Source organism: Paroedura picta, chromosome 13, assembly GCF_049243985.1.
Source record: "Paroedura picta isolate Pp20150507F chromosome 13, Ppicta_v3.0, whole genome shotgun sequence".
NCBI lineage: Eukaryota > Metazoa > Chordata > Lepidosauria > Squamata > Gekkonidae > Paroedura > Paroedura picta.
The window spans coordinates 18,734,473-18,762,043 of NC_135381.1; the positions used below are offsets into that span (position 1 = coordinate 18,734,473).

At 49.2% G+C, this 27,571-nt stretch overlaps 2 protein-coding genes across 3 annotated transcripts in view; both read right to left on the reverse strand.

Annotated features, from left to right (window-relative positions):
* The window catches only part of PHKA1 (phosphorylase kinase regulatory subunit alpha 1), a 30,411-nt gene extending 12,303 nt beyond the window's left edge, over nucleotides 1-18,108 (reverse strand). For both annotated transcript variants that reach the window (XM_077307739.1, XM_077307738.1), the window contains exons 1-19: nucleotides 17,960-18,108; nucleotides 14,664-14,822; nucleotides 12,817-12,864; nucleotides 12,117-12,285; nucleotides 11,897-11,979; nucleotides 11,002-11,082; nucleotides 10,446-10,544; nucleotides 9,665-9,811; nucleotides 9,233-9,286; nucleotides 8,789-8,911; nucleotides 7,761-7,856; nucleotides 6,627-6,734; nucleotides 6,194-6,272; nucleotides 5,546-5,680; nucleotides 4,885-4,994; nucleotides 4,157-4,301; nucleotides 3,580-3,658; nucleotides 3,000-3,175; nucleotides 157-333 (exon numbers count right to left, since the gene is read on the reverse strand). In XM_077307739.1, the coding sequence (XP_077163854.1) occupies nucleotides 157-333; nucleotides 3,000-3,175; nucleotides 3,580-3,658; nucleotides 4,157-4,301; nucleotides 4,885-4,994; nucleotides 5,546-5,680; nucleotides 6,194-6,272; nucleotides 6,627-6,734; nucleotides 7,761-7,856; nucleotides 8,789-8,911; nucleotides 9,233-9,286; nucleotides 9,665-9,811; nucleotides 10,446-10,544; nucleotides 11,002-11,082; nucleotides 11,897-11,979; nucleotides 12,117-12,285; nucleotides 12,817-12,864; nucleotides 14,664-14,822; nucleotides 17,960-18,037 (2,146 nt within the window). In that variant the 5' untranslated portion in view covers nucleotides 18,038-18,108. The remainder of the gene's footprint in view (nucleotides 1-156; nucleotides 334-2,999; nucleotides 3,176-3,579; nucleotides 3,659-4,156; nucleotides 4,302-4,884; nucleotides 4,995-5,545; nucleotides 5,681-6,193; nucleotides 6,273-6,626; nucleotides 6,735-7,760; nucleotides 7,857-8,788; nucleotides 8,912-9,232; nucleotides 9,287-9,664; nucleotides 9,812-10,445; nucleotides 10,545-11,001; nucleotides 11,083-11,896; nucleotides 11,980-12,116; nucleotides 12,286-12,816; nucleotides 12,865-14,663; nucleotides 14,823-17,959) is intronic.
* Nucleotides 18,109-19,746: 1,638 nt separating this feature from the next.
* LOC143822881 (uncharacterized) lies at nucleotides 19,747-26,551 on the reverse strand. Its single transcript, XM_077308590.1, has 3 exons — nucleotides 26,392-26,551; nucleotides 23,953-24,152; nucleotides 19,747-23,778 (listed from the first exon to the last, which is right to left on the reverse strand). The coding sequence occupies exons 1-3, from the start codon at nucleotides 26,470-26,472 to the stop codon at nucleotides 23,742-23,744; spliced, it is 318 nt and encodes a 105-aa protein (XP_077164705.1). The 5' UTR covers nucleotides 26,473-26,551; the 3' UTR covers nucleotides 19,747-23,741.
* Nucleotides 26,552-27,571: the final 1,020 nt, after the last annotated feature.

Genomic DNA, 27,571 nt, shown 5'->3' on the forward strand with positions numbered 1-27,571 from the left:
GGAACATTATCCTATGACAATGGCACAAGCAAGAAAGCTAACCGTACATGCTGTTCCTTTATGCAAGACTTGAAGAAACAGAAGCCACACACACACAAAAATCAGGGGAGGGGGGAATCGTGGGGTCCCTAGTGACAGCATAGCATTTGAACTTACTCTGTACATGCAGGTCTTTGGCCTTTGTCATCAGAGACACGAGGTCCCGAGTGGTGTGCACTGCAGCACGGAAGCGGTGGAGGCCCCGCTTCTGGGCTGATCCCGAGAGGGAGGCCTTGGGAGCCGTGTGCTCCAGAAGGTGGTCTAAGTACTGGGCAACCTCATCACAGATGTCAGCTGGAAGAAAGACCTCGAGTCACTTGGAGCTCATAATTCTTGCAGGGGAAGCTGCTCCTGGAGACACCCCCCCCCCCCCTGGCATGCAGGCCCTTCCCTGGGAAAAGCAGGTTCAGAGGAAGAGCCAGGTCCTGCCATTCTCTTCTTACCCAGAATACATTTTTTTTACCCACGAAGCTTGAAGCAGCTCTACAACCATTAGATGTGCAATGTGAAAGTAAACCTCCCCAGCCCACCAGTGGCTCGTCCGTGTTACAAATTCCCCTCTTCTGCTTCCTCTTCTACAGGAACAGTTGTCGAACCTCTCTTGCAGACACATACACACACCAAAAACAGGTTGTCAAAGCAAGGCAGCATCTGGAGTTCACAGAAACCCACAATGCCTGAATCCTTCCCTCCACCCCCGGAAAAAAGCTCTTCCCCAAATGGTGGGATTCAAGAACTCAGAGCCAGTTAGCTACGAGCTTGCTCCACTTGCAGCCAGCCAGAGGTCTGGAGCAGCACACAAAACCACAACTGCTTGTACTTGAAGGCATTATTTCCACTGAGCAACACAGGCTCTGTCCAGCTGCAAGGCACCAGTGTCTCTAAGCCACCCAGCAACAAAGCCCAGTGGCTGCACACCAGCAGGACCACCAGCAAGTATGAGAGAGAAGCAATTGCTTCAGAATGAGGAGAATAGAGCTGGGCACTGCCACCCACTTTGTGCCGCGTGGCAGACTCCCACATCAGCTGGCCAAGCACAGGGCCCCCAATGTTGGGAACAGGAATAGCCCCGCAGCTCTTCCGCAGCTCCAGGTTGTAGGTTCTGCATTAATGCCACAGAAAGATACATGCAAAGGAGCCAAGCTCCTGATAGCAAGCCATTCTTTGCTCAGGAGACTCCCTACTGCTGCCTACCCCTGGAAGGTGAGGAAAATCGATGGCTAGCTGCCTTCCAAATATCAGCAGGACACTCTCAACAGTTAAGACTTCTCTGTGGGAAAAGAGCTCCCCTCTCTAAATAGCATGAGCATAGTTGGACCCCCTCCCTACCTATTGCTAGTGTGCCTTTGTGTTCCAACAGCCCACATATCTGTAACACAGCCATGCTTTAGATGAGTCATTGCAAACAAACAGGCAGGCAGGGAAGAAGCTAACCAGCCCCCTGGGCAAACCCCACATGCACCACTGCAAACTCACAACAGGAATACCAGCATCCCAAGGTGGTAGGGAGGGTGTGGCCACAAGCCAGTTACAGGCACTGTTAATGGGATCAAGGGATTGACGGAGGAGTCAAAAGAAAAGAAGAGAGTTAAGAAGATTGTTTGTATAGACAGGGGATTTGTTGACAGTAGCAGAGGGTGAGGTCACAAGAGCCCAAGGACTGCTGCAGATGGGGGGGTGTAGAACTGGGCAGCCTTTTAGAGAGCCTTTCATTCTTGAATGGGGGGCAGGGGACTAGCAGGAGACTGCAGACATGAATGCTCACCCTTTTCTTCTTGATTGCAACATGGACATCTAATGCAAGATGTAGACATCGTTTAAAGATATCATGGCCTTCAAATTATACAGAACTCTTCATCAGACAGAATGGAAAGGGAACTAGGAGTCTGCCTTAACCAAACTGTTGTGTGGCCAAGGAGCTCACACCAACATTAGTCTCTACCTTTGGTTTGCATTTGCGAACAATATTGTTCTAACACCCCACCGTGTAGCTCTTTCCACCTGAGATGTCCCTTGCTAACTCTGAAACTTGCTCATCCCTCTTATAAGGAATATTGCCTTGCATGTTGCATCTCTTTCTCACACCTTTTCTCAATTATACTATCCCAGATAATTAGACAACCAGCAGCAGCATCCTTAGGTAGTTCTATTGACCAAGGGTGATCTTCAGTACTGGTCTGGTTCCCTTGGAATATATTTGTGCACCAAGAACAGCATGGACTCAAGAGGTCTGCTTTCAGCTGGGCACCTGGACATCCACCCTTTCCTCCTTCCTTCTGCCCTTCCAAGGTGGGCACCAAGTTCGTCATCAACCTAGACTTGCAGTGAGCTTTAAAGGCAGTAAAGTCCCGAGTGTAACTGCAAGACCCTTTTTACACTCCCAAAGCTGTTAATGGTGGGGGGAAAGGCAGACTACTTGTTGAGTGTGAAGAAGGACCCTAATTCAATCTCTGGCAAACCCCAGTTACAGGAAATCCAGCACTGAGAAGCAGCCCAGAAAGGTGCTCCCAGCTGGAAGAGATTTACTAGATTAGGTGGGACAATGGTCTGACTGGAAGAGCCCCATGTTTTCTGTGCAGAAGTTCTCAGGTTAGTCCCTGGCATTCCCAGGTCAAGGACAACACACCACAGAGAGCCTCTGCCAGAAAGTGCAATACTGAGCTAGAAGATATAAAGCAGCTTCATATCTTCATATCAGTAACCAACCTTTGCAGCATGAGCCCCACTCCAATCACTTCCAACCATTAGTGGCCAATTCTGGGACTCTCTCAGCTCTGCAGTTCTGTCTTGCTAACAGCATGGTAAAGGTTAGAGAGGGAAAGGGTTAATTAAGTGGCAGGTAGGAATCAGGAGTGTTAAATTGAGGGAGTGAGGCACAGGTCAGAGGGCTGTGGCATTACGGGCTGGATTAAGAAACCCACAGCATGTCCCAAGTGCAGGAAGGGGACCCATCTCCTTACCATCTTCTGACATTTGAAAGCCATGCAGCCAGTCCTCGGGGTCTAAATCGCTGAAGCTGTCAATGCTGAGCCCATAGTCATCAGCATAGAGCTTACCCTCCAGCCCGGGGTCCATGAAGCTGAGGTGTGTGCGACATGAAGTTGTGAGAAATTCAGACAACCTACCAGTCTGGATCCTGTGGGAGTCAGAAAGGGAAAGAAAAACCAGAAGACGTGGGCATTCTGGCCAACACTCACTAGCCGGAGAACAATACAGCCACCTCCCCCCTTCTAGAAGGTGATCGCATTACCCAGCTGCAGGGTAAAGAGCATTGTTCCAAAAGTGGTGACTTTAAACATCTCCAGCAGTTGCACATTTGTCTTCACCCTTACTCCAGTGAGTCCAAGACAAGTCTGAACCAACAGGCTAGTTAACTTCCCAGAAGCTTAAAGATATCCCCTTTTCTGTTTTTGTTTTTTTAAATCAAGCAGCTTCTCCTTTTTTAGGTGCTGCATCAATGATCAACAGTTTTCCACGGTCAGGGTCTGCAAATGCCATGCAAGGGATTGCCATGCAAGAGGCTATGCCATCTCTCCTTACCTCGCCCCTCCAAAATATCCATCCTGCAGTTTCTGCAGCGTGGCCAAGACAGCTGGATGGATGCTGGTGCCAGTTTCATCTTTCACAAGGAGAGAAAAACAGCACAAGAATAGGCAACAATCCAAAAGGGGGAGAGAGCCTAGCTAATGTCTGTCCCTATCTGACTCCACTGCTCTTATCAAACAGCCTGCCCTACTAATGTCTGGGAATCGTTACTCCTGAGAGCCCCCCAAAACAGAGCATGTAACTCACAAAAATTGGCTTATGTATGTCATTGTGAGGAGCAGCAGCCTGAGAGGCCAGCTCAGCCCAAATGCTCAGAAGCTAAGAAAAGCTGGCCACAGTTAGTACTTAGATGGCAAACACCCAAGCAAGTCCAGGGTTGCTACATGGAGGGTGGCAATGGTAAACCACCTTGGGTCAACTCTTTCTTGAATGCCCCCTGGACAGAGTTGCCATGTGTGAGTGGAGCCTTGATGGCACCTTCTTCTTACAGAATTGGGCAGTGGGGATGGGGAGGAAAAACATACAAATTAAGGAAGCCCCAGAGCCTTCCTTGAGCAAGGCAGAAACCCACCAAGCATCGTTTGAGAGACAGGGAAGGTGATGGTTGGGCGCCCCGTCATCCTCCAGCGGCTGCACAGGTAGGAAAGGTCTGTCCGCAACATCTCCACAATCATCTTGTTGTCGAGAGCCAGGTAGAACTGCTGCTGGTCTATGAACTACAGGAAGAGCAACAGGGCCCGTGTGGGTCACATGGAGGAGGAAAGTTGGAGAGAAGGCAAGGAGGCCAGAAAATGCAGTCACACGAGGTAGTTTGGACCCTGCAACACCCTTTCGTCTTCACCATCAGGGCGACAGGAGGCTGAGAGCATTACCGAGATGTGTATTCTGCATGCTGAAAATACAATGCTAAACAACCGCTTTGATTATTGAGAGAAACTGTACATTAAGATGTGAGGTGCAGAAAGCAAAGATTGTATTCTGAACAAATTATTTCTGAAAAGTGAACTTGAGTACGACACACGCTCTGTATTCCCTTGAAGCTTAGGGCTTCAGAGGGTTCAAAGAAGGAGAATGAACACTGTGAAACTAACATGTTTCATGCTCATTTGAACAAGCCTAACCCTCTCTAGAAACATCCCTTCTCACAAGCCAAGAGGCTCTCAAAGGCTCATGTGTTTTCCAACATAAAAGCATTTCCTTCTGGCTCCCCAAATGCACAGCAGCAGTTTTCGGGATACCATTCTTAATCCTCCCCTGCATCACGAGGAGGTGCACCCTCATAAGAGCTCTACTACTCACCTGGGGAGTGAAGGCAAAGATGTTATTCCTGATGTCATAGAACTTGGAGGTCCCGAGAACACCCATGTGCCGGAAGGGCCGCCCACTCAGGTTCATTCGCTTATTACGACCTGCAAGAGACAAAAAGTGGAAAGTTATACTCGCCAGCCAGAGGAAGGGAAGCTCTGGGGCTGAGGCTCATACTGAGTGAAGGAACTAATCTGTCACACAAGCTAGGATCATGCCAGGTAACGGGCTGTATCCAGACTAAGTTTACAAATCCTGATCCTTTCCCCCCCTTCCCACCTCAGAGTCCTCTCATGTCGATCCTCAGGGCTCCCAAATTTCCAAAAAGCAGCATTTCATGGAGGTAGATGGGACTGCAGTGGGAGGGGGAAAGGAGGTCCACTACTAGAAAACGCTATGCATCAGAGGCAACAGAGAAGCTTCACAGTTTCAGGAACAAGAAGGGCTGCAGACTCCTTCCCATTCATCCAACAGAGCCCATAACATAGTTCCCTAACTTATCTGACTGGAAGGTGCCCCAGCCCAGTCCCTAGGAAAGCAGTTTAGTTTGGACTGAGTCGCTGTCTCTATGCAAGAAGAGCAGCTGGCCTCAAGGAGTCTGACAAACCCCACATCTTGACAAAGCCACCAATTAATCCCCTTCCCCCAAGCTCACCTAGCCGGGCATAGATGTGGCTGAGGATTCTTGCTGGCTGCACCCTTATAGGGTAGACATCGGCCACCGTTTCCACCTCAATGTCCTCCTTCCGCAAGATGGCTTTAATGGCATCTGTCTCGGCCAGGATGCACACTAGAGGAGAGACACACAGGGCTCAGCAGCTGGACAGAGTGATCCAAGGATCCAGTCTCCCCCTCTCAAGAGCTTTCCAAGATCCCATTTCTCTCTTGCTAGTATCTCAGTCAGCCAATACAATCCTTGGGGCTGCAACCTGGGCACCTGGGGAGGAGAAGGCACCACTAGGAGTATTTCCCAGCCTCTTGCCAGTATCAACAGCCAGCAGTAATGGAAAACCTGAAGCTCTCAATGACCTGGGCAGAACATGACCTGGGGAGAACATGCACACAGCTCAAGGCTCCTCCAGATGGAATTTTTAAAAAGGCTGCAAAGAACATCAGCACGGCCGATGGGCTGGCATTCAGTGTCAAAGGAACGACAAAGGAAGCCAGTACACCGACAGAACACAGCTTCTTCCAAGGATGCCCCCAGAGAAAAACACCCAAGCATGAAGCCTTCTACTTAAATTCTTTGGGAGGGTCCAACATGGAGGATCAGCCTCCTCCAGTCCCAGCCACAGTCTCTCACCTTGGACCACCACATCTGGCTTTGCAACAGTCGAAAACCTGCGGTTTAGAGGGTCAATTTCCCCAGGAGCCAGAAATCCCTGCAATCAAAGGGAAGGAGGGATATCACATTTTGGGATATCCTGATGGACTGGGCCCTAGCACATTAAGGCTGTTTATCATAGCCTCCCCCAAAGAGCTCACTAGATAAAGGTGCCAGGGACTAAACTAGACTGCTACAGGGAAAGACTGCACTGAGCAGCCGCACAGGAGCACCTACCTTGGGCTCAACCCGGTTACTGGTCCAAGCCCCTGCCTAAAGCCAGCACCTTTCGGTCCACCATCCCCCACCAACACCCAGAAAGCATCCCAAAAGGCTGCACACCAAGGGAGCTGCAGAGGAAAACAGCCCAATGGCCAGAGGGGCCCAAAAAGGTCAGACCAGAGACTCTCACCTCTGCCATGAGGCAGCCCAGGATGTAGAGGGATTGGCCCCACATGAGTGGCAGCTTGCCCAACGGCACACGGTCGACAGTGTGAGGGCTGCAGTATTCTTCATCCACCTGGGAGAGAAAACTGGGAGGATCAGGGCTAGGAGAAGTTGAATGGGCAGGAGCCCAGTGGCAACTAGAGATGCCAATCAGGAGGGAGCAGAAGCAGCAAGGAGGGAATTCCACCAGTGTTCAGAGGAAGAAATGTTTTAATTTGGCCACACTCACAACCAGTGAATTCCTGGAGTTCTCCATTGAAGGCACACTATATGATACAAGACTCTGCAAAATGATTTAAGCTACAAGTTTCCTCCAGGGGTAGGCAAACTGTGGCCCTCCAGATGACCATGGACTACAATTCCCATGAGCCCCTGCCAGCATTCGCTGTCAGGGGCTCATGGGAATTGTAGTCCATGGATATCTGGAGGGCCACAGTTTGCCTACCCCTGATATAGACCTAACAACAGACAAATTTACATCCACATCAGGAATAAAACTGAGCACTCCATAGGGAAAGGGAGAGAGACCAACCACCTAGATTTCCATTCCAGCTCTCAATGTGTCTTCAAGCCAGTCATTTGAAACTATCCAAAATACTTTTCAAATAACAATCCTAAAGAACTTTGTCCTTAAAAAAGGCAATGCTCTAAAGCAGGGGTAAGTCAACCTGTGGTCCTCCAGATGTCCATGGACTACAATTCCCATGAGCCTCTGCCAGTTTGCTGGCAGGGGCTCATGGGAATCGTAGTCAATGAACATCTGGAGGACCACAGGTTGACTACCCCTGCTTCAAAGATCAAGAGCACTAAGATTCATTTTGGGAAACAACTTCAGTATCTTGTCTTTAAAATTAATCAGGGGTAAGAAATGAAGGGAGCAGAGTGAGGCATCAGGTCAAGTGGAAAGGAAACAAGGGATTGGGCTGTAGGAGAATTGATTTGCAATAGCTTGCCAGGTCTCTGGCTGCAAATCTTCAGGGGCTTTAAAACTACCTTTCTCTTCTGCCGCTGCAGAAGAATTGCATCGCTTCACATTTCTCCTGGAGAGAAGAGGGTTTCCCAAACCACAAGGGCAAGAGGGAAGAGCATTGCCACTCACCTTCTCCAATGGGACACTGTACAGCTCTGGTACCAGCCGAATTCCATTCTTCCCTTTGATGAGGACCGCGTCCAAGGCCTCTCTGTACTCCTGGACCTAGAAAAAGCGGGGGGGGGGGGAGGTATGGCCAAAAAATCCATGAGGGCTGGTTTGCAAACTCAGGGCAAGTTGTGACGGCTCCCTCAGCACCAGCCTCCTGCTCAGTGGCTCCCCTTCATAGGGGCAGGAGCCTAGCTCAGCTGCACTCTCTTATTTTCAGTCCTTCTCTGGCCCATTCCTGTCTGTAGACAGCCCTACTGTCCACTTATCGTGTATCAGGAGTAAGTTTTCTGTTATCTTTACATCTTACCCAAGGACCCGAGGCAAGTCCTGACCTTCAGCGCTGAGCCTTCAGCAGAACCCCTGGCTGAGTGGGTGAGTCAAAGGGTTATTAGGCAAGCGGGTACCTTTTTACAGCAGCCCAATACCCAGAGGCAAAGAGGCCGAGTGGAGATGCCTCTTCCCTCCAGAGGAAACCAGGAAGCCTCTAGCCCAGACTGGGTGGGAGCTTTTGGAATCACAGAATCAGAGTTGGAAGGGGCCACACAGGCCATCTAGTCCAACCCCCTGCTCAACGCAGGATCAGCCCAAAGCATCCTAGAGCATCCAAGAAACTCCACTGGAATCATTCTCTCTGCAGCTCTCTACAGGACAACCATCTCTTCTTTCAAACACTGAGCAGATGAAGAAGGATCTGCAAGCCCACTGCTAAAAGGGCAAAAACCCATGATATGAGAGACACTTATTTGTTCAAACTGAGTCTTTCCCACCCCCACACGACTCAAAAATAGATCTTCGGCATTCTGGGAGATACAGACTTGATAGGCAGATGACACTACTGCAGCCAAGAAGCCACAAACGTGGGAGGGCTTGTTTTGGCAAGTGGGCTAAGATGTTGGAGGGAAGCTGACTTTGTTTCAAGCACAGGTACCCCCCCCTTACTCCCACTTCTCCTACACATTCACCCCTCCCTCCTTCCAGGCACTCACCTGCTCTGCATTGCCAGTGAAGATACCATCAATTATGAGGTAGGTCCAGAAGAGAGGCCATTCACACTCAATATTCTCAAAGAGCTTCAGTTCTGCAGGCTCATAGTAGAGGCGGTTCGGGTCCTGGAGGGAGGGAGACAGGGAAGGAGGAAGGGGGGAGACAGGGAGGGAGAGAGGGGGAGGGTGGGGAGATAAAGGAGGAAGAGAGAAAGAGAGCACTCTCTCAAAGGAACTCTTCCAAAGCCTGGCCACTCACACCCTCACATACCCATCATTACTCCAGTCCAGGAATCAGACTTGCACAGCAGATGGCCTGCTAAAGGACATCAATTTGTGTGATTCACCTGATAGCTTGATGCTGCCTAGATCTACAGAAGGAATTTCAAACTAGTCCATCAGTCCCCCCCACCCCCACCCTACATACACACCCTACCAGGTACGTACCTCCTTGGGGGTTCTGTAGCCATCCCGGAGAAACCTGCAGCAACCATAGCGGCCCTGAGAAGTCAAGCGCATTAGAGAAAAAGAAACCTCAACACATTTCCTCGCAAATAGGAAGATTTATATATCTGCAAGAAGACCATTTACTTTTTTGTTTGTATTTTTGTAATGAGCCGATGGAAGAATCTCCTGAAATCTTTATAAAGCCTAAGACTTTATGACCTAAGACAGACGTAATCAAACTGCGGCCCTCCTGGTGTCCATGGACTACAATTCCCATGAGCCATGGGAATTGTAGTCCATGGACATCTGGAGGGCCGCAGTTTGACTACCCCTGGCCTAAGACATGCTCTAAGACACGCTCTCTCCTCAAAGGACTACGGATGAGGGAGGGCTGCAACCACCCCAAGGATTCCTCTTCTTGAGAACACTCACTTGCAGCTTGTAGATAATCTCTTGCTTGGTCTTCTCTACCAGGTGGCTGTCCTCAACAGCAAAGGCCGGGTAGGAGATAACTGATAGGAGGCTGGCGTCGATCTCCTTGGAAGTTGAGGCCCGAGGAAGCATAGAGTGGAGAATAGACTGTGGAGGGAGAGAGAAAGAGAGCAAGGGTCCAATGGAATACAGGCTTCTGCTGGTTCATGTTCCTTTCTTAGAGCAAAGGGAGCTCAAACCATGTGGAGCTGCCTTAACACTAACCCATGAAGCTCCCTATTGTGTACTCTGGGAGCCAAAACGCACAGGATGAAATCCACAAGTCAGAACACAGATTCCCGACCTGACTCATGGCTTTACATTCACCTTTAAAAGTTTTTCAGCTTTTTTCCAGATGCAAACAGGGTATGGGGGAGGAGGGGCACTGGCATCCCTCCCATGGCATTTCAGCCGAGAGAAACGACAGCCCTCTTGCCGCTTGCTCTTGCCTGCATCCCCCCCACAGCATGTGAAGCCAGAGGGAAAAAATGCTGTAGCAGGGAAGCCATGTAGCTATATTTCATGGGGAACAATACCTATGGGAAATGTCCCTCCTCTATCACGTGGGAAGAGATGACCGTGTTCATCCAAACCTCGTTTTTCCTCAACCACCTCCAAACAATGTGACCCTGCTCAAGGTCTCCCAACAGCTTTTCTTCCCCACTTAACAGGAGTGGAAGGAAAACACAAAGAACCCCAGGTGCTTTGAAGCATGCACAGCCCACATGGCCCACACCCTTACCTGGCAATGTTGCACTTCATCCGAGAGCACGTGGATCACTGACTGGGGTCCCCCCTTGGCTCCAAAGAGATCAAGCTCATCTAAGGCTTCTAGGGCAGCCTGTGGCCAAAAAGGAAGCAAAGATCAGCAGCGGAAAGCAGCCCTTTCTCCAGCAGTCAGGCTGCCAGAACCATACCTTGCAGGAACGGTTTTTTAGGAAGTCAGATACATTCAGGAAAGTCCAACCTGCTGATGGCAATTAGCTCCATTGATCTGTTTGGGAGGGGCTCCATTGATCAGCTCATGGTAACAGGACCAACCATGGATCTAGGCCAACCTCCTCCAGGACCTTTTTGTTGGTTTCCCAGAGGCATCTGGTTACCCACCGTCGAACAATGAACTAGGGAGACTTCTGAGATAGGAAACAACACTCTGCAGGCTTATCTTCCTTCAGACTTGAAGAAATTGGGTCCCTCCCCCTCCACTATCATGGCAAACCCCATCAGGGCAGCCTCACCATTCAAGGACACCCCCCCCCCCTAAGAAAAGACATCAGACCAAGAAAACACACCCTCACCTTTGCTATCCCCACTGAGCTGGCATTCAGTTCTGTGATTCCTTGGTTTGTCTTGTCACCACGTTCCCATATCCCAAAGTCCTGTCAAAATTACATTGGCATTAATGGAGCAGACACAAGCTGATGACACAACTGGAGGGAGGCAGACACAATCACAACCTGGGGTTAAGGACTGGCTGTAAGACAAGCCCCTTTCCCTTTGATTTGTAGGTGTAGCACTGGAGGAAGGGGAGACCTTTCCCCAGCTACACCATTCACCAGATTAGACGTTTCCCCTTTTCCTGGGCAGCAATTAAGAAAACTTCTTCTGCATAGCAACTCCAGTTAACAGCAAACCTCCTCTGCTCCTCTTTTGCCTGGAACACCCTATAGATGGGGTCGCCATGAGCTGGTCAACTCAATGGCACTTTCTTAATTACTAGTTTAACGCCTTTTTGGTAAGCCACTTGGAGAAGGTCTTTGGAGAGGGGACACATTGATTTTCAAAAAGTGAGCAGAGTCATGAATCCTGCGTTTGCTCCGAAAAATTCCCCGTAACAGAGAATGACACAAATGCAAAGAGACTGAAACTTGCCCAATAATCAAACCTGAGATTCCAACAGACACAGACCATCATGCCCCTCCCCCAAAGCCACAGGAGGTACACTCTTGATTTTGTCAAAAAAAGAAAGAAAAGTTTTGGCTCATAGTGCTATCATTCCATAACCAAGTAACCAATTTCTCATTTGGCTAATATACCTGCAGGTGTAGGAATGAACACAGCCCTGCCTAGGACTCAAACTGCACAAGCTGTCACCCTGCAAGCACACAGAACCACCAGCTGCAACCTTCATCTTGTTACCCAGAGGCGGAAAGACTTGTGCCAAACCAAGCCATGGAGAGAGAAGGGACTCACAGCAGTCTTGTAAGCAGCTTCAATGTAGAAGACCAGGTTCTGTATGAAATTGACTTCATCCAGGCTGTGGATGATGTGGAGCCCTGAAAGAGGAGGAGAGAGGAGAAAGCCCTCAGAAATATGCACAAAGGAGCACCTGTGATGGCAATGCATCTCTAAAGCCACCTGACCAAGAAGAAACAGGTTAGCTGGCCCGTGGACTCTGACAAGGAAGCCTTACCTGAGGCTGTCATCTGTGCCAACATGAGCAAGTACAGAGAAGTGGCATCCAGCTGCAGGTGACCCCACTGGTCATCACCAACCACAGTGGCACAGGTGCTGGTGTTGTACTTGGCATGCAGGCAGTCCCTGGTGCTCTGGGAGTACTTGAAAGCCTCCACTTTATCCACCTGAAAGACCCCATTGCAAAACATACCTGTGAACTTCTCCTTCAAAGCTGGGCCAAATTATCAGAGGGGTGGAACAGGACAAAATGGCACAAGCCAGCTCCATCAGGAGGCAGCCCCCAGGTAATGTTTTTTCTTGCATCAGATACCAAGGTGAAGATCAGTAAGTGTACAGCTCTAGGCTTATAGGCTACAACCTGATAGGCTGGGATTCTGACCAATGAAGGACCTCAGAATCCCACTTCCAAGTCTGTGATGCTGCTGACGGAGATACCCAGACATGGCCTCCAAAGATAATGGCTCAGGCAAACCATGTGACATCATAGGGACCCTTCTGTACATGAGCGAGGCTGGCACAGCAGCAGGTGCCAAAGCCTTGTGCATCCAAGGAAAGCACATTCTTTTGGATATGCCACCATCCCAGGATTCAAAAGGATCAGAACAAAAGCCTGCAGGATTGTATGCAGGGAAAGAACATTGTGCTGGAGGCACCCCCATCACACCCAGAAAACAGGTGGATACTTAAGACCGTACCTGCCTCATCATGCATTGCAAGACGCCTCGCATCAGCTTCACCACGCTCTGCGTAGAGGAAAGGAAGAAGAGCCAATTGCAAACTTTCCAGAGGGCCGGGTGCTTGCTCAGCTTGCTGGTGACCTTTTGCAAGGCCCAGGCTGTAACCAGAGCTGAGGCTCACGCTCTCTTTGGCATTTACTTGCTGGGCTGCAGCAGGCCAGCTACAGCTGTTGTGAAAGAAAGGGTAATGCCCAGGGTACTTGATAATTCTGGCAATTTCAGGGCCCAAAAGCCTTTGCTGGGACAGAATGTCTAGTCACTGGAGTAAAATGAACCTGGCCTCATCCCCAGGGTGCAGGGTTGGTCAAGGGACTCCTGCCTGCGCACTGTAAGTACATACTTGTTCCTATAAGCAGGGGAGATAAGTAAGATTACCAGGGAGACGTCAGATCATTATGCCAATTAATGGCCACTCCTGTACAATCCCTTGCTCAGGGCAACCAGAGCAGCCCCCCTCCTACCTTGTACCAGAGAACACTGGATTAAAAACAAAACGTTACAACTTCTTCTCCAAGGAGATTCACTGGTCTCCATCTAAATGTGTCTTTTGCCAGCATGCAAAGACTTTTTGTTTGTTTGTTTCCTCTGGCATATCCCCAGGCATACCTAGGTTTTTTGGTATACTGGCTAAGAGCAGTGTGCTCTAAACTGGAGAGTCAGGTTTGATTTCCTGCTCCTCCTCTACTTGCAGCCAGTTGGGTGACCGTGGGCTAGTCAGTCCCATTAGAGCTGTTCTCACAGAACAGTTCTGTCAGAGCTCTCTCAGCCCCACCTACCTCAGAGGGTGTCTGTTGTAGGGAGAGGAAGGGAAGGTGATTGTAAGCTGCTTTGAGACTCCCTTGGGTAGTGACAAACAGGTTATAAAAAACCAACTCATCTTGGAATTATTTCATCATTTGTGTATTTCTAACATTTTAATGTTTTTAAAAAAATGTGTGCTACCTTGTGGACCCTGATCAGGTGGAAAGGTGGCATAAAAATGTTTTAAACAAGTGATCCCACATATTGTCTCTACTGGGAGCAGCCCCATGCACAAAAAACAAAGTTAAAAGAAATACATGGTCCAAACCAGGCCCCAGGGTGTCTTTGCTCCTTCCACTGGAGACACTAGAACAGCAGTGCCAAGATACCACTGTCCAACTATTACTTGGACCCAGTGGGGTGTTTTGCTCTCATCTAATTGTCTGGGGACATTAATCTAGAGCAAAGGTGGCCAAACTACAGCTCCCCAGATATCCATGAACTACAATTACCATGAGCACCTACAAGCATGGTGCTGCCAAGGGCTCATGGTAATTGTAGTCCATGGACATCTGGAGAGCCACAGTGGCCACCCCTGTTCTAGAGTTTGACTCCTGCTAAGGCCTGCCTCATACAGTTACTCCTAATTGCAGGTAAAGCATGGCAGGGCACACCCTTGTGTAGACAAAGGGACTCAGAGCTGGCATTGCCTGTGATCACAGCTGCTCGGGCAAATACGTCCTTCTTCTGTTGAAACATTTGCACAGGGCCACTCAAGCAAACAAGCATTCCTGCTCAAATGACATTCCAGCTCAACCCTCCCCTGAAAAGGGCACCAGAGGAAGCAACCGATGAGGAGATCTACCTCACAGGGTTGCTGTGAGGATAAAACAGAGCAGCATAAAACATTTTGGATCTACATTGAGAAGAAACAGGGAGTATAAATGAAGCAAATAAATAAATACACCCTGCCCAAGGCACTCAACACGATGCTACTTCCCTCTGCGGAACCTTTACCACTTCTTACCAAAGGGCCAACTGCGAGAAGCCCATGCCAGCCCTACCTGCTCCAGCTCATAGGCCTTTGCCTTGTCCTCATCACGGTCTGCATTCTTGCGATACGCCAAACCCAGGGCCCAAACGGCGAGGACGCTGTAGACATTATCCCGGACCCAGGCATCCTTGTGGTCACAGCTGGCTGGAAGCAGCCCCGTCACTGGGTTCTGCAGGGAAATACCATGGCTTTCAAATCCATCCTGCCTCACAGTAACACAAGCGAGTGAGGTTTCCAAATGGCTGCAGTGGTCCTAAGGGCATCCTGCAACCTGGGCGGGATCCGCCCACCACCTATTCCAAGCATCTCTGTTGAATTTTAGCTTCTGCTACAAAGAAAAAGTCTGCAGCACTTTTGACTGTGGAGGCTTTTACAAAAGCCAGGGTGCTTTGCATGGATGGGTTCGTCCTGTGTCCTTCCAGGCCAATTGCATCACAAAAAGGCTAGCTATGAGCCTGGCAAGAGAGACTGGAGAATCTCTTTCATGCCACAATCACACTAAGGAGGCAGGGAAGTGTGGTGACCCATTGGCAGTCCCAGCAGAGCGGGAGCCGTTTCTGGCAGATCACAGCATGCTGACTCTTACCAAAGAAACTAGACCAGATGGATCTTGATCAGATTTTTAGGGTGTTCTTTAGCAAAAGAGCAAATTCAGGCTCACTGAATAGTAATCAGCTACTCCTAAACAAGAGATCCTAAGGAGTCCCTCTTGAAAATTTAAGATACATCAGAGGCCAAGACGAGACAGATATCAGCACAGACTGTGCCCTAGATAATCCTAAATGGGGGGGGAGGAATATGTCTGAGATCTCATCTGCTTGCCAAACAGATAACACAGGCTAGGCAAGCATCAGATACGCAGAACTTGTGAGTGAACAAACAAACGTAAAAACAAGCCAGAACTGCTTTTGCCCCTTTCTGTGGCCCTCTTGCCAAGCAGTAGTGGGCTGCTCCGGAACAACCCCTCTCCCTCTTGCAAGAGCCCCTCTTGGCTTCATTAGTCTATGGAGGCGAATCACGATCTTTGTCTGGATCTCAGCCAGGAAGAACCATGCATGTTGCTCAGAGGAACAGACAGCAAGCCTAGCACAAGGACTGTGCCAACTATGGGGGGGGGGAGGGCTGCCCACTTGGCTGTAAACAGCAGCCCTGGCTCTTCTTACATAAATGCCCAGCCAGACTCTCCTTCCCCTTGGTCTTGCCAGGGGCTGAGAAGCCTCAGCTCCTCCATTCACACAGCCTTATCTGAACTGCCAGATACAATGACGCTGTATCTGAGGAGGTTTGCCTGCACACAAAGGCTCATGCCTTGAATAAAAGTCTGATTGTCTTACAGGTGCCACTGGACTCTGTCTATATCTTCAAGTATTTAAAAGGGAGCCATATAGAGGATGGAGCAGAGTTGTTCTCTCTTGCCCTGGAGGGACAGACCAGAACCACTGGGATGAAATTAATTCAAAAGAAATTCCGTCTCAACATCCGGAAGAAGTTCCTGACAGTTAGAGCGGTTTCTCAGTGGAACAGGCTTCCTCGGGAAGTGGGAGGTTCTCCATTTTTGGAAATTTTTAAACAGAGGCTAGATAGCCATCTGACGGAGAGGCTGATTCTGTGAAGGCTCAAGGGGGTGGCAGGTTACAGTGGATGAGCGATAGGGATGTGAGTGTCCTGCATAGTGCAGGAGGTTGGACTAGATGATCCAGGAGGTCCCTTCCAACTCTATTATTCTATGATTCTATATGTCTGAACTGATTCCTTCCATCCCATGACAGTGTATCTGAGGAAGTGTGCCTACACACAAAGGCTCACCCCTCGAATAAAACTCTGTGGGTCTTACAGGTTCCACTGGATTCTAAATTGGTTCTGCTGCTTCAGACCAACCCCTACTTGACTCTGCCATTCACAAGTCTAGGATACCGGTTGGGTAGAGGGGACCAGAAAAGGAGACCAGCCTCCGCAATGGGCAAGATGAAAGGCAGATGCCTTGCTATAGCTTGTGGATTAGGAAATGCCAAAATTCATCAGCATACGAATGACCTACATACTTAGCAGGTTGTCATATTGTTAACGGCTGTGTGCTGCTGTATTCATTTATCTCACTGTTCCTCCAAGAAGTTCAAAGTGATATATATAGTTCTCCGGTCCCTATTCAATCCTCACAACAACCCTGGAAGGTAAGTGAGGGCGAGCATCTGGGACTGGGCCAAAATGACACAGTGAGCATCATGGCAGAATTGGGGAGGGCAAATACACTCATACACGCACACCTCTGCAGTCTGTACAAAATATACCACTTAGCTTCAGGGGTAAAAGAAGGCAAGGAACTCCAACTAAGCATTTTTTGGACAACAGCTTTATACAGAGTCAGACCACTGCTGTTAGATCACTATTATCCAAGTCAGCCCACTTACACAGGAGCATTTGGACCAGGCGTAGTCAAACTGCGGCCCTCCAGATGTCCATGGACTACAATTCCCATGAGCCCCTGCCAGCATCTATCTATCTATCTATCTATCTATCTATCTATCTATCTATCTATCTATCTATCTATCTATCTATCTATCTATCTATCTATCTATCTATCTATCTATCTATCTATCTATCGGACTGCTCCTTTAGTTCTCTCTTACAACTAGCACCTTTATGAAGGTCACTCGCATTCTGGGGCCATGCATGAGATGGGGTTCATGCGCCATCGGGACTACCCCACGCTTCCCTGGCCCAAGCCAGAACTGACGAGCGGGCGGGCGGGCGGAGTTGCGCAGCCCAACTTTTCAAAACGCCCCCGTCGAGAGAAGGGGGAGGGGGGACCAGATATTAATAGCAACTTGTGCGGCAGCTTAAAGAAGACGTTAATTCCCGCCTGGGTGACACAGCAGCACCCGCATGTTGCCCACGCCGGGCGAAGGCTATCGGGGTCTGCAAAAGCGCCTACGAGGCCGGGGCTCGGCGCCAGGAAGCAAGCTTCGCCCCGTGGAGCATCTCGCTTGGCCCCGGGCCCCCCTGGAAGGAGCCGCTCGACGCCCTTCCTGCGGGCTTTGCCGTTCCGCAGTCCCCAAAGGGCCGGGGAGTTTCAAGCAGGGCGGCAGACGAAGAACGGAGCGAGCGAAAAGCCGCTTGCAAGTTGCAGGCGAAGGGTTCAGCAGCGTCCGGTTGCGGCACTCCCCCGTCCGACGCGTCTTTTTCGGGACGAATGAGAAGGCGGAAGGGGTCCGATCCCGACCAAGCCCCAAGCAGGCAGCTACCTCAGATGACCCCTCCACCCAAACACAGACAGGCAGGCATCCAACGGGTGGCGCATTCGCCCACCTGGTGGCACAGGATGGTCTGTTGCACCAGCCGGGCGTACCCGTCCAGCCGCACGCCAGAGTTGCTCCTGCTCCGCATGGCCGAGGACGGACCCCGCAGCCGGCTTCTGCTCTCTCCGCCCGCAGAGATGAAATAAGGACACTCGCGCGAAGGACTCGCCCCCGCGCGCCCTGGCCCCGCCTCTTTAACCCCTCCGCTCTCGCCACGAACGCCCCCGACGTGATGGTCGTAAGGGCAGGATGCGTTCGCTTGCGGCCCGGGTGGGAAAGGGTTAAGCTAGCCTCTTGGGCGGTCCTAGCAGCTCCATAGCTAACGACTCTCCGGCAAGGTGGGGGGGAAAGGCTCCTTTCCTCGGCAAAGCAAACTCCGAGCCGCCTTTCACTCTTGAAGAGAGGCGATTCCTGCATGCGGGAAGGGGCGGATCGCTGCCTTCACCACCTTCTGAGCTAGGCATCTGACAGGACCCGCGAAAGGCACTTAAACGGAAGTTTACTTCTTTAGAGTTGGTTTCAAATGGGTAGCCGTGCTGGTCTGAAGGAGCACAATAAAATCAGAGTCCAGTGGCACCTTTAAGACCACCTTTAAGTAGCGCCTTGGCGGAAGAGGGCTTGCACTCGAAAGCTCACGCCTTGAATAAATCTTTGTTGGTCTTAAAGGTGCTTCTGGACTTTGTTTTCTTTAGAGTTGTTATTTTTAGACCCCAGCCGGGATTGTACGCGTGGTCCCCTGCTGGAGAGAGGTGGAACTGCTCCAGGTGCCTGCTAAGGCCACTAGAGGGAAGTAAAGAGTCGGGGTACCCTGAGGGATTGGAGGGCTGGGGCTCAGAGGTGCTCCTTTCTGCGAAATTTTATACATTATTACAATGTATAATTATATTTATAATAATAATAATATGTATAGTAATAGTTTTAGGGATTCCAGAAACTCCTAAAAAGAACAGAAGACATCTCAACACAGAGCACAGCTGCAAACTGGCACATCTTAAAGGGACTGAATTCTGATTTTATTCCAAAATTCATGACACTGTGAGCTGCCTGAAGCTGTATGCTGTCAAGAGTAGGGAGGGTTGCTTCCTCATCTGGGCCTTTCCTACCCAGCCACAGGACCTCTGTCTTCATCCTTACGTAGGTGTGACATCCATATGTACAATTCAAGTATAATCAGAGATGATGAAGGTGACCATCCACAAAAGCAATAACTCCTGTTAGCAGTCTTCATAGCAAAGTTTGGGTAGTTGTTATACTGGGGGCCCCCATGCATAATGGGACCCACCAAGAGTTTTTTAGAAAGTGGGTGGAGCTTCTGTTCGACCATTGTAGATTTGATTGGCTGACCAATTTTTTTTTTAAGTTACTTTGGCAGCAGCTGCCAGTACAGCACAAGGATTTTGATAGCACGACTGAAGATAAGCTGTTTGTATGCAAGAAAATATGTTTAAACAATATGTTTATTTTAAAAGGCATCCTGTCTGAAGCATTTGCCCAGCTGGTGGTCCACATTCTGCCTAAAAATGTTGAAGAGGCATGCATGGCCTCACTATCACTACTAGAGGTATGCATGACCTCACTGTCTGACATCTTGTGATTGGCTCCAACTCTTGTGGCAGCCGTTTTTGGCTGGCTGTACCTCCTATGGCAGCCATTTTGTGGTTGCACCCACCACCTTGTGTGTTAATTCCTAAGGTGCCCACAGCAGGGTCAAAAAGTTTGGGCACTCCTGCTGTAGTTTAAGAGAACTGCCTTTATTCAAAGTTATGGTTTGCAAAAAATTACACAGGAGTCCAGGAGCATCTTAAACAGTAATTCAATTTATTTCAGCATGAGTTTTGGTGAATCAGAGCTCACTTCCTCAGCTGGGTAGAAATGTATATCCATCGACCTAGAGTAAATATACAGTAAGGGAGGGGAGATATAATAAAGAGCAGCTTGTGTAAACCAAAATCCAATAAGAGCCAAAGGTAGGGTATGTGTGTGTGTGTGGTGGGGTGAAAACTGGAACAAGAACCACAAAAACCCAACTGGAAACAGTCAGGACCTCAAAAAATTGAGCGTCTGTATAACATTAGTTAATTACAACATTATATGGCTTTTGTGCACAACTTTAAAACTTAAAAAATTAAAAACATACATACACAGTCAATAGGCTATTGCAAGTACAGTGTAATATGCAATATATATATCAACTATAGACCTGATGCATGTAGGGCCTTCTTCAGAGGTCTGATTATGAGACACACTCATTCCTTAAATGTAAGATATGTACAGCAACCACTAAAATCACCAAAATAAGAGCTGTAAAATAACACAGTCAGTCAATTGAAGATGCCTATCAATTTTTAGTTCTCTTCCAAGGACTGCCAAAAATTTCAATGGTGCTTACAATTGATAGTGCATATATTGCAAGGAATAAACCAAAATCAAGCCAAAGGAAAGTCAGTGAATAAAGAAATCGATTCACCTAGAATAGATGTGAGGTACTGCCAACTAACAACAGAGTAGAAGAAACATCAAATCTAATATGGGACAATAGAGGAACAAATGAACATCTGTAAGGGGTGGGGTATGCAAGCTTTCGGCACCTCTACTGAGTTAGGAAACCAAGGTCCCTGTCAAGCCCTTGACCATAAAACTAAGTTTTTATTCCAGGTTAGTCCTTGCATGTGTTAAACACCTTTATTATGCTGTATGCTAATTTGCTACTCACCCTCTATCTATATATGTATGGACTGATAACTTCAATATCAGTGTAATTGACGAAAGCTTAAGCCTTGAATAAAATGTTGTTTGCAAAGGTGCTCCTGGACTTGAACTTTTTTCAACTGTCAGTTGAGGCTGCATTTTCCATTGGTCTAAAATCCAAAAACAAAGCCATGTAGTAATACCTCCTATTAGGCCAAGCAAAATATAAAATAACGAAGTCCTTCCTAAGGACACTTCAGAAGACCAGGCATAGTTCCTGTCAGCTAAGACTGCTCTCGCAACCCCTAGGATTGGGACTTTTTAGCCCATGAAATCTCCCTGACTGAGCTCCAATATCCGTTCCTAATGCAAGTAGCCACTAGGTGGCACACCTCCCTCACAGGGTGTCCATTTTGGGGAGAGGGAAGGCGATTTAGCTGCTGGTCAGGAACCAAGGCGTAGAGACCCAGCAAACTCACTCTTGGGCTTCGAGTCGAAACTTTAAGTAAAAGTCATTTATTGAAGGAGTCAGCGTTCAGAGTCCATACTTTGCATATGCTCACCAATACAGCCTTTGACAGAGATCCTGAGGGACGGCGTGGCCAGCCTTTATACTAGAGGCGTGGGAACCTGAAGGAATTGGGCTTTAACACAGGATCACCAAAGCCTTTGGTATCTCCTGATGGGAGGAAGGTGTGAAGGGGCTTTCCGGCTGCTGCTATTTAACCTAGAGCCTTTGAAATGCATAGCTCAGGCGAAAGAGGGGGGAGGGTTCAAGTGCCGCAGGAGAAGCCAGAGCAGGAAAAAGACCTCTGGGAGGATTTGGGAGATCAGTGGTATGAAGAAAAGGGGAAATGGTATGTCGAGCGGGGAAATGGGAGTTCACCACACCGCTTTGAGACCCCTTTGGGTAGAGAAAAGCGGCATATAAGAACCAAATCATCTTCTAAAAAGTGCCAGACGGAATCTGTGAGGCTGTGGGAGCAAAAGTCTTGTTGTGGCAGAAGCTTTTCTGAGTGAGAGAGCCCACTTCCTCAGATGCATGCCATGAAGCCTAGGTAACAGGATCAATCTAGCCCAGGGGGTGGTCAAAGTGTGGCCCTCCAGATGTCCATGGACTACAATTCCCATGAGCCCCTGCCAGCATTTGCTCATGGGAATTGTAGTCCATGGACCACAGTTTGACCACCCCTGATCTAGCCTGTGGGAGTGACTCTGGGTGGGATTGTCCGGGAAGAAGTGTGCCAGATTCCTTTGTGTTTCAACCTAAAAAGTGCCTCTCTGTATCTCCCAGCCTGTTTAGGCAGTGAATGTGCTCAGATGGCCAGTCTAGCAAAGCCAAGTTTTACTGTTCTATTTTTCAAAAAATACATTCAAGACCAACCTAGTTTAAATCCACAGGATGCTTAAAGAAGATGTCTTGAAGACTTGAAAAAAATTTGAACATTCACTTATTTTAAATATAGTACATATTGAAGAACATACTTGGCTACTGTTTTAGGTATCGTTGCCAACGTCCTGTTGGAGCATGGACATCTTATGGATTTACAAAAGAGCTCCAGACCATAAGCGTCAGCTTCCCTGGAGAAAAAGGGAAGTTTTGGGGTTGGTCCGTGTGGCATTTATACCCTGTCAAGATCCTTCCCCCCCTTTCCTCAAAACGTGTCCTCCCAAGGGTCTACCCCAAATCACCAGGAATTTCCCAATATGGATTTGGAGACCCTCCTCATTGGTTTATAATGGCATCGATATGCTGTAGCCCCCACACCACAGACCCACAGCTGTTTCAGACCTTACTGAGTATCACCTCTTCCGAGCAGCTTGATGGGGCACTGACAGGTATGTTTGGGGAAATGAATTGTCCTTCTTGGCCAGGCTCTTGCTACAGGCTGTCCCATTCTGGGCCATCAAGAGCTTGTAATGTGTACACACACACACACACACAATGGCTAGGCTGTTGCACAGCATGTTCTCACCCATGGCTCAGCGGGGCTGTCAGTGGAGTCACCTCTCTAGGGCACTGTCCTGGCAGACCCTGTGCCAGCATGCTCCTGGGAATTCGCTCTGTTTATTCTGCAGGGAACAGAGACAGGACTCTGACCCGCCAGAGGGCAAATCCTATGATGGGAACGCATTCATGGCTGGAGTTTCCTGCAACCCAGGGCGTGTTGCCTCTGGAGTTGCTCTCTGAGATCACTGTCCTTTGCAGAGTTCCCAATGAAGACTTTCTGCTCTTGGCTTCCACTCCTACCCTGTCCCACCCTGGGCCCCTGGCAATGGTGGTGCACCATCCAAGAGGGAGATCAGAGTGCTGAAATGATTCCTCTTCAGCCCTATGTCAGGAAAAGACAGCTGTCTTGTTTGGGAGATTAATTGTTCCTTTTCCACCTTCCAAATCCAGGCAAGCAGCTAGCCTCATCCTTGGCACCCAGAGCCTACCAGGTGCAAGTTCACTAGCTGTAGACACTAAGCTCAAAAGGATCTGCCTCTTTCAGCAAAAGCTGTTAACATACAAAGCTGCCTTATATTGAACCAGGCCACTGCTATCTCTAGCTGGGTATTGTTCCTCTGGACCAGCCTTCCCAAACTTTTTGACCCTTGAGAATCCCCGGAAACATCCTTCAGGCTTCGAGAAACCCCAGAAGTTGTGTGGTCATGCAGAACACGGTTGGGAAGCATAGCGGCATACATGCCCACCAGGGACCCCTCCCCTTCCCACCCCCGCCAGGCCCACCATTGGTCATCTTGGGAAAGGTGGGTGGGTTGACATGACCATATATGGTCATATCACCTGATAAATGTTTAACAAATTTTAAAAATATCTTAAAATGTATTAACTCCCCACCCGTTCAGTAAACCCTTCCAGGGACATCAGGAAACCCCAGGGCTGACCAGAAACCCTGGTTGAAAAAGCCTGGCCTCAAAGGTGCAATCAAGGTTGCCAAGCTTAGTAGCTCAGTATCGTCTCAGGGGCTTCCTGAGGGCCAAATGTGCCAGGCCTGGCCCCAAACGCCTTTTGCATGCCAGTCTTCAGCACTTCCCCATCTGAAGTCCTTGAGAGAGGAAGGAGAGCAACGTCCTGGAACATCCTGCAAAGTCCTTCTTCAGGATCTGACCTGAGGGTCTGCACAGTGCCCGTTCCTAGGAGAGAGGCAGGCAGCACAGACATGAGTTTGGGAGTCTCCACTCTTCCCCTCCCCCAGTCTCCTGTTGATCTCTGCCATGCCACTGGCAGGCCCAGGTGGAATCCCACTCCCCTGGCCTTGGAAAAACCTCCCTTTTGTTCATTCTTGGAGACGGATGCCCCATACTTACCGGCAGGTGTGGGTGCTGCACTCCATCTGTCGCTTGCAGAAGGCACCCAGGGGTTTGCTGCCCAGCATCCTCCACAAAGGAGTGGAGTGTGAGGTTCTGCGCATAAGGAAGGGCCACCTGGCAGAAGCTGCCTTGGGAGCAGAGGCCCTTTGGAGCTCCTGCCCAGTGAAGGCTTGGCCTCCGGCAAGCATGGCCGGCACCTGCAAGGAGGGACCACAAAAGAGGGGGGTGGACTTGGTGACAACTTCTCAGAGCAAACCTGTGCTTCATCAACTTGCTATGCACGCACACACACACCCCTTCTCTTTCTCTGTGGTTATACCCCCATTCATTTGGATTGCCAGCTCTGTGTTGGGAAATACTGGAAGATTTTGGTGGTGGAGCCTGAGGAAGGTGAAGGAGGGGAGGGACTTCGATGGGGTATAAGGCCAGATAATCCACCTGCCAAGGTAGCCATTTTCTCCTAGGTGAACTGATCTCGGTTGCCTGGAAATCAGTTGTAATCAAGGAAATTCTGGTCACCACCTGGAATCTGGCAACCCTACCACTCATGGTTTTAACTGCCCACAACCTTCAGCCCTCTCCACTCTGCTGGCCATCTGATCTGGTTCTCCTCTCCACATATTTCATGAGTTTCCCACTACAATGACCTCCCCTCCCTCCCTCTAGGACTTGCTGGCTGCTTCCTCATCAGCCTGCCAATGCAATAAGGCTTAAGGCTAATTTTGCTTGAGCTTTAATATGCAAACTGGAGGATCCAGGAAGCCCAAGCATTGGGCCTGTGAGTGATAATCTTTAATCCAAACCCTGCCAGAACAGATAGTTCTTATGGTTGCGTGACAGGGAGAGAAAGATATTCCACACATGTTCAGAAGGTGGAAGACTTTGTGCTTATTTCCTGATCTTAGGACTGGTATTTAAAATGAGCCTGGGACTGAGCTCCAAGTACAAGTATGTAGCTTTTTAGAAGATGTAATAAGCAATGGTTGTACCCCATTACAGGCTCCATCCATGCAGAGAATTTTCTCTACCTTGACTTTATTTTATCTATTTATTATTGAATTTATACCTCGCCCCTCCCAACATGTCGGCTCGGGGCGGCTTACAAAAAAGGTACAATAGCCCAATACAGTAAAACAGTAAAATCAATACTCTCCCCCCCCCCCCAATTAAACATAAAACTGCATTACAACTACTGAACAGCAACAAGATGGCGGACAAAAATCATATAATACTCCCTAATTCCCATCCCACCACCCATATCCTGCCAACATGATGTGCAATCAGATGTACTGGCCAGCATCTAAGCTTGGCAAATTAACATAGGGCGGGACCCACAGATCGATCACCTCAGGATCTCCACAAACACACACACACACACACACACACACACCCGGCCTCGACCAAAGCCTGGTGGAAGAGCTCCATCTTGCAGGCCCTGCAGAATGTCAATAGCTTCCAAACTGCAGGAAGGAGGCAAGCAGAACATCCACACAACGTCTGATCCTCCTCTTTACCGCCTTTCCCCATCCTTGACATGTGCTTTCTCAAACCTGGTTTGGTTCAGCCTTTCCAGAAAGATCGGTGTCCAAATGTGTTAAGAAGCCCACTGGACAGGAAGTACAGCTTCCCCCCCCCAACTCCTCTTTTTACTACCTGAAGGAGTCTCAAAGTGGTTTAGAACTGCATATCCTTCATATCACCACAACAGACACTCTCTGAGGCAGGTGAGGCTGAGAGAGCTCTGAGAGAACTGTGACTGGCCAAAGGTCACCCAGCAGGCCGCATATCGAGGAAGTCTGGGGAATCCAACCCAGTTTTCCAGATTAGAGGCTGCCACTCCCAACCACTACACCAAGCAGACTCTCTATGAAAGGCCACATCTTAGAAAGACGTACCCTTATCGGCACCATTTCTCTTGCTGGGGTTCCTGCCGCTGCCATTTCCCCAGCACCAAAGGGGAATCCTGGCCCTGTGGGAGCAGCCTCACTGAGCAAATTAAGGGGTGGCCCTGGGAATAAATCCACCATATTAGACTAAATCCTTCTCCCACCCATGGGAGAAACACACATGGGGGATGCCACATTTGCTTTGTAGAAGGAACCAAGCAGTGAGCCAGGGAAGGGCTCAGAGCCATACTTTTCCCACTTCAGAGCAGGCTAGTTGCTGCAGCTGCTCCCTAGTGTAGCAAGCATATACAGAGAGCCCTGATATTCCTGCTCGGTCAGAACAGCTTTATCAGTGCTGTGGCGAGCCCAAAGTCACCCAGCTGGCTGCATGTGGGGGAGCGCAGAATCAAACCCAGCTTGCCAGAAATTGGCGCTCCTAACCACAACACCAAGCTGGTTCTCCTGGCTACTCCTCCAAAGATACTCTGGCTTTGCCCCCTTCCAGTCCCAATCCAAGGGCACCCACACTGACATGCCACGACTCACTCACCTGCTGGAAACTGAGGGCAAGGAGCAGCAGTACCCCAAGTACCAGGGCTGTCCGAGCATGGAAGGAGAACACACAAGCCATGCCTCTTCACTGCCCCGCTGCTGCTGAAATCACTGGACTCAAAGTCTGTGTCCCACCTCCTCCCTAAGACAAACCAGCAGTCAAGTCTTTCAGAGCAGGCAGTCCTCTGCCCTGGCCTTTTATCCACCCTCTGGCTGTCTCCACCTCCACTCACCGCCCTTCTCCTCCCCTGGTTAAAGCCACAAGGTTTCACAGGAAGAGGCCCTAAGATGAAACTGTTTTAGGGACCTTTCTGCAAATTGCTTTTTTCCTCAGTGGACACAGCCTCCGCTATCATGTTCTGCTGAGTCTGCAGCAAGGCAAGACGCCCAGGTTTGTAGGCGGGGTCTGCATGACATTTTTGCAAGTAGCTATGTTTGTGGTGTGCACAGGTAAGTTCCTCTTTGGCAAAAGCCATCCTGGTAGCATATGTAGCATTCAAGAGTTTGAGGCTTACAGAGTTAAAAAGGAACTTCCTTGGTGGTTATCTAGGCCAGCCAATGGTAATAGCAGTCATGGGAGCTGGTGTAGCATGATGGGTAAGAGCTGAGATCTGAAGAGTCATGGGTTCTAATCTCACCTCTACCACCAATTTGCACTGTAGTCTTAATTTGCAAGTCACTCTTAGTCTGTGCTTCTCACCTGCAAGATGTAGATTATAACAGGACTGCCGATCTGGAATTTAGTCATAGAGAGCTATGCTGAAATAAATACATTTGCCTAATGAGTGAACACTTAAATGCACCTGACGAGGTAAGCGCTGACTCACGGAATAAATGCTTAGAAGTCTCACTGTATATTATATAGGCATGTCAGTTTCCAGGTGGAACCTGAGAATGATGTGGAATTACAGGTCATCTCCGGACTACATAGACCAGTCCTCCTTTGGAGCGTGGACTCTGTTAGATCCATGGTGGATCTTGTAGGTAAAGAACCACAGACATGGGGAGCGATCAAAGACTCTGGGAACAGAAAGTGCCTGTCCCAGAATGATCCTCTTAAAGCCAATCCCATATCAGACAACATTTCCAGCCTGGCCACCACTAGGGCTGCAACCTCTTCCCCAGCCAGAGTGAATTAGGGCTGCCAACTTCCCGGTGAGGACTAGAGATCTCCTAGA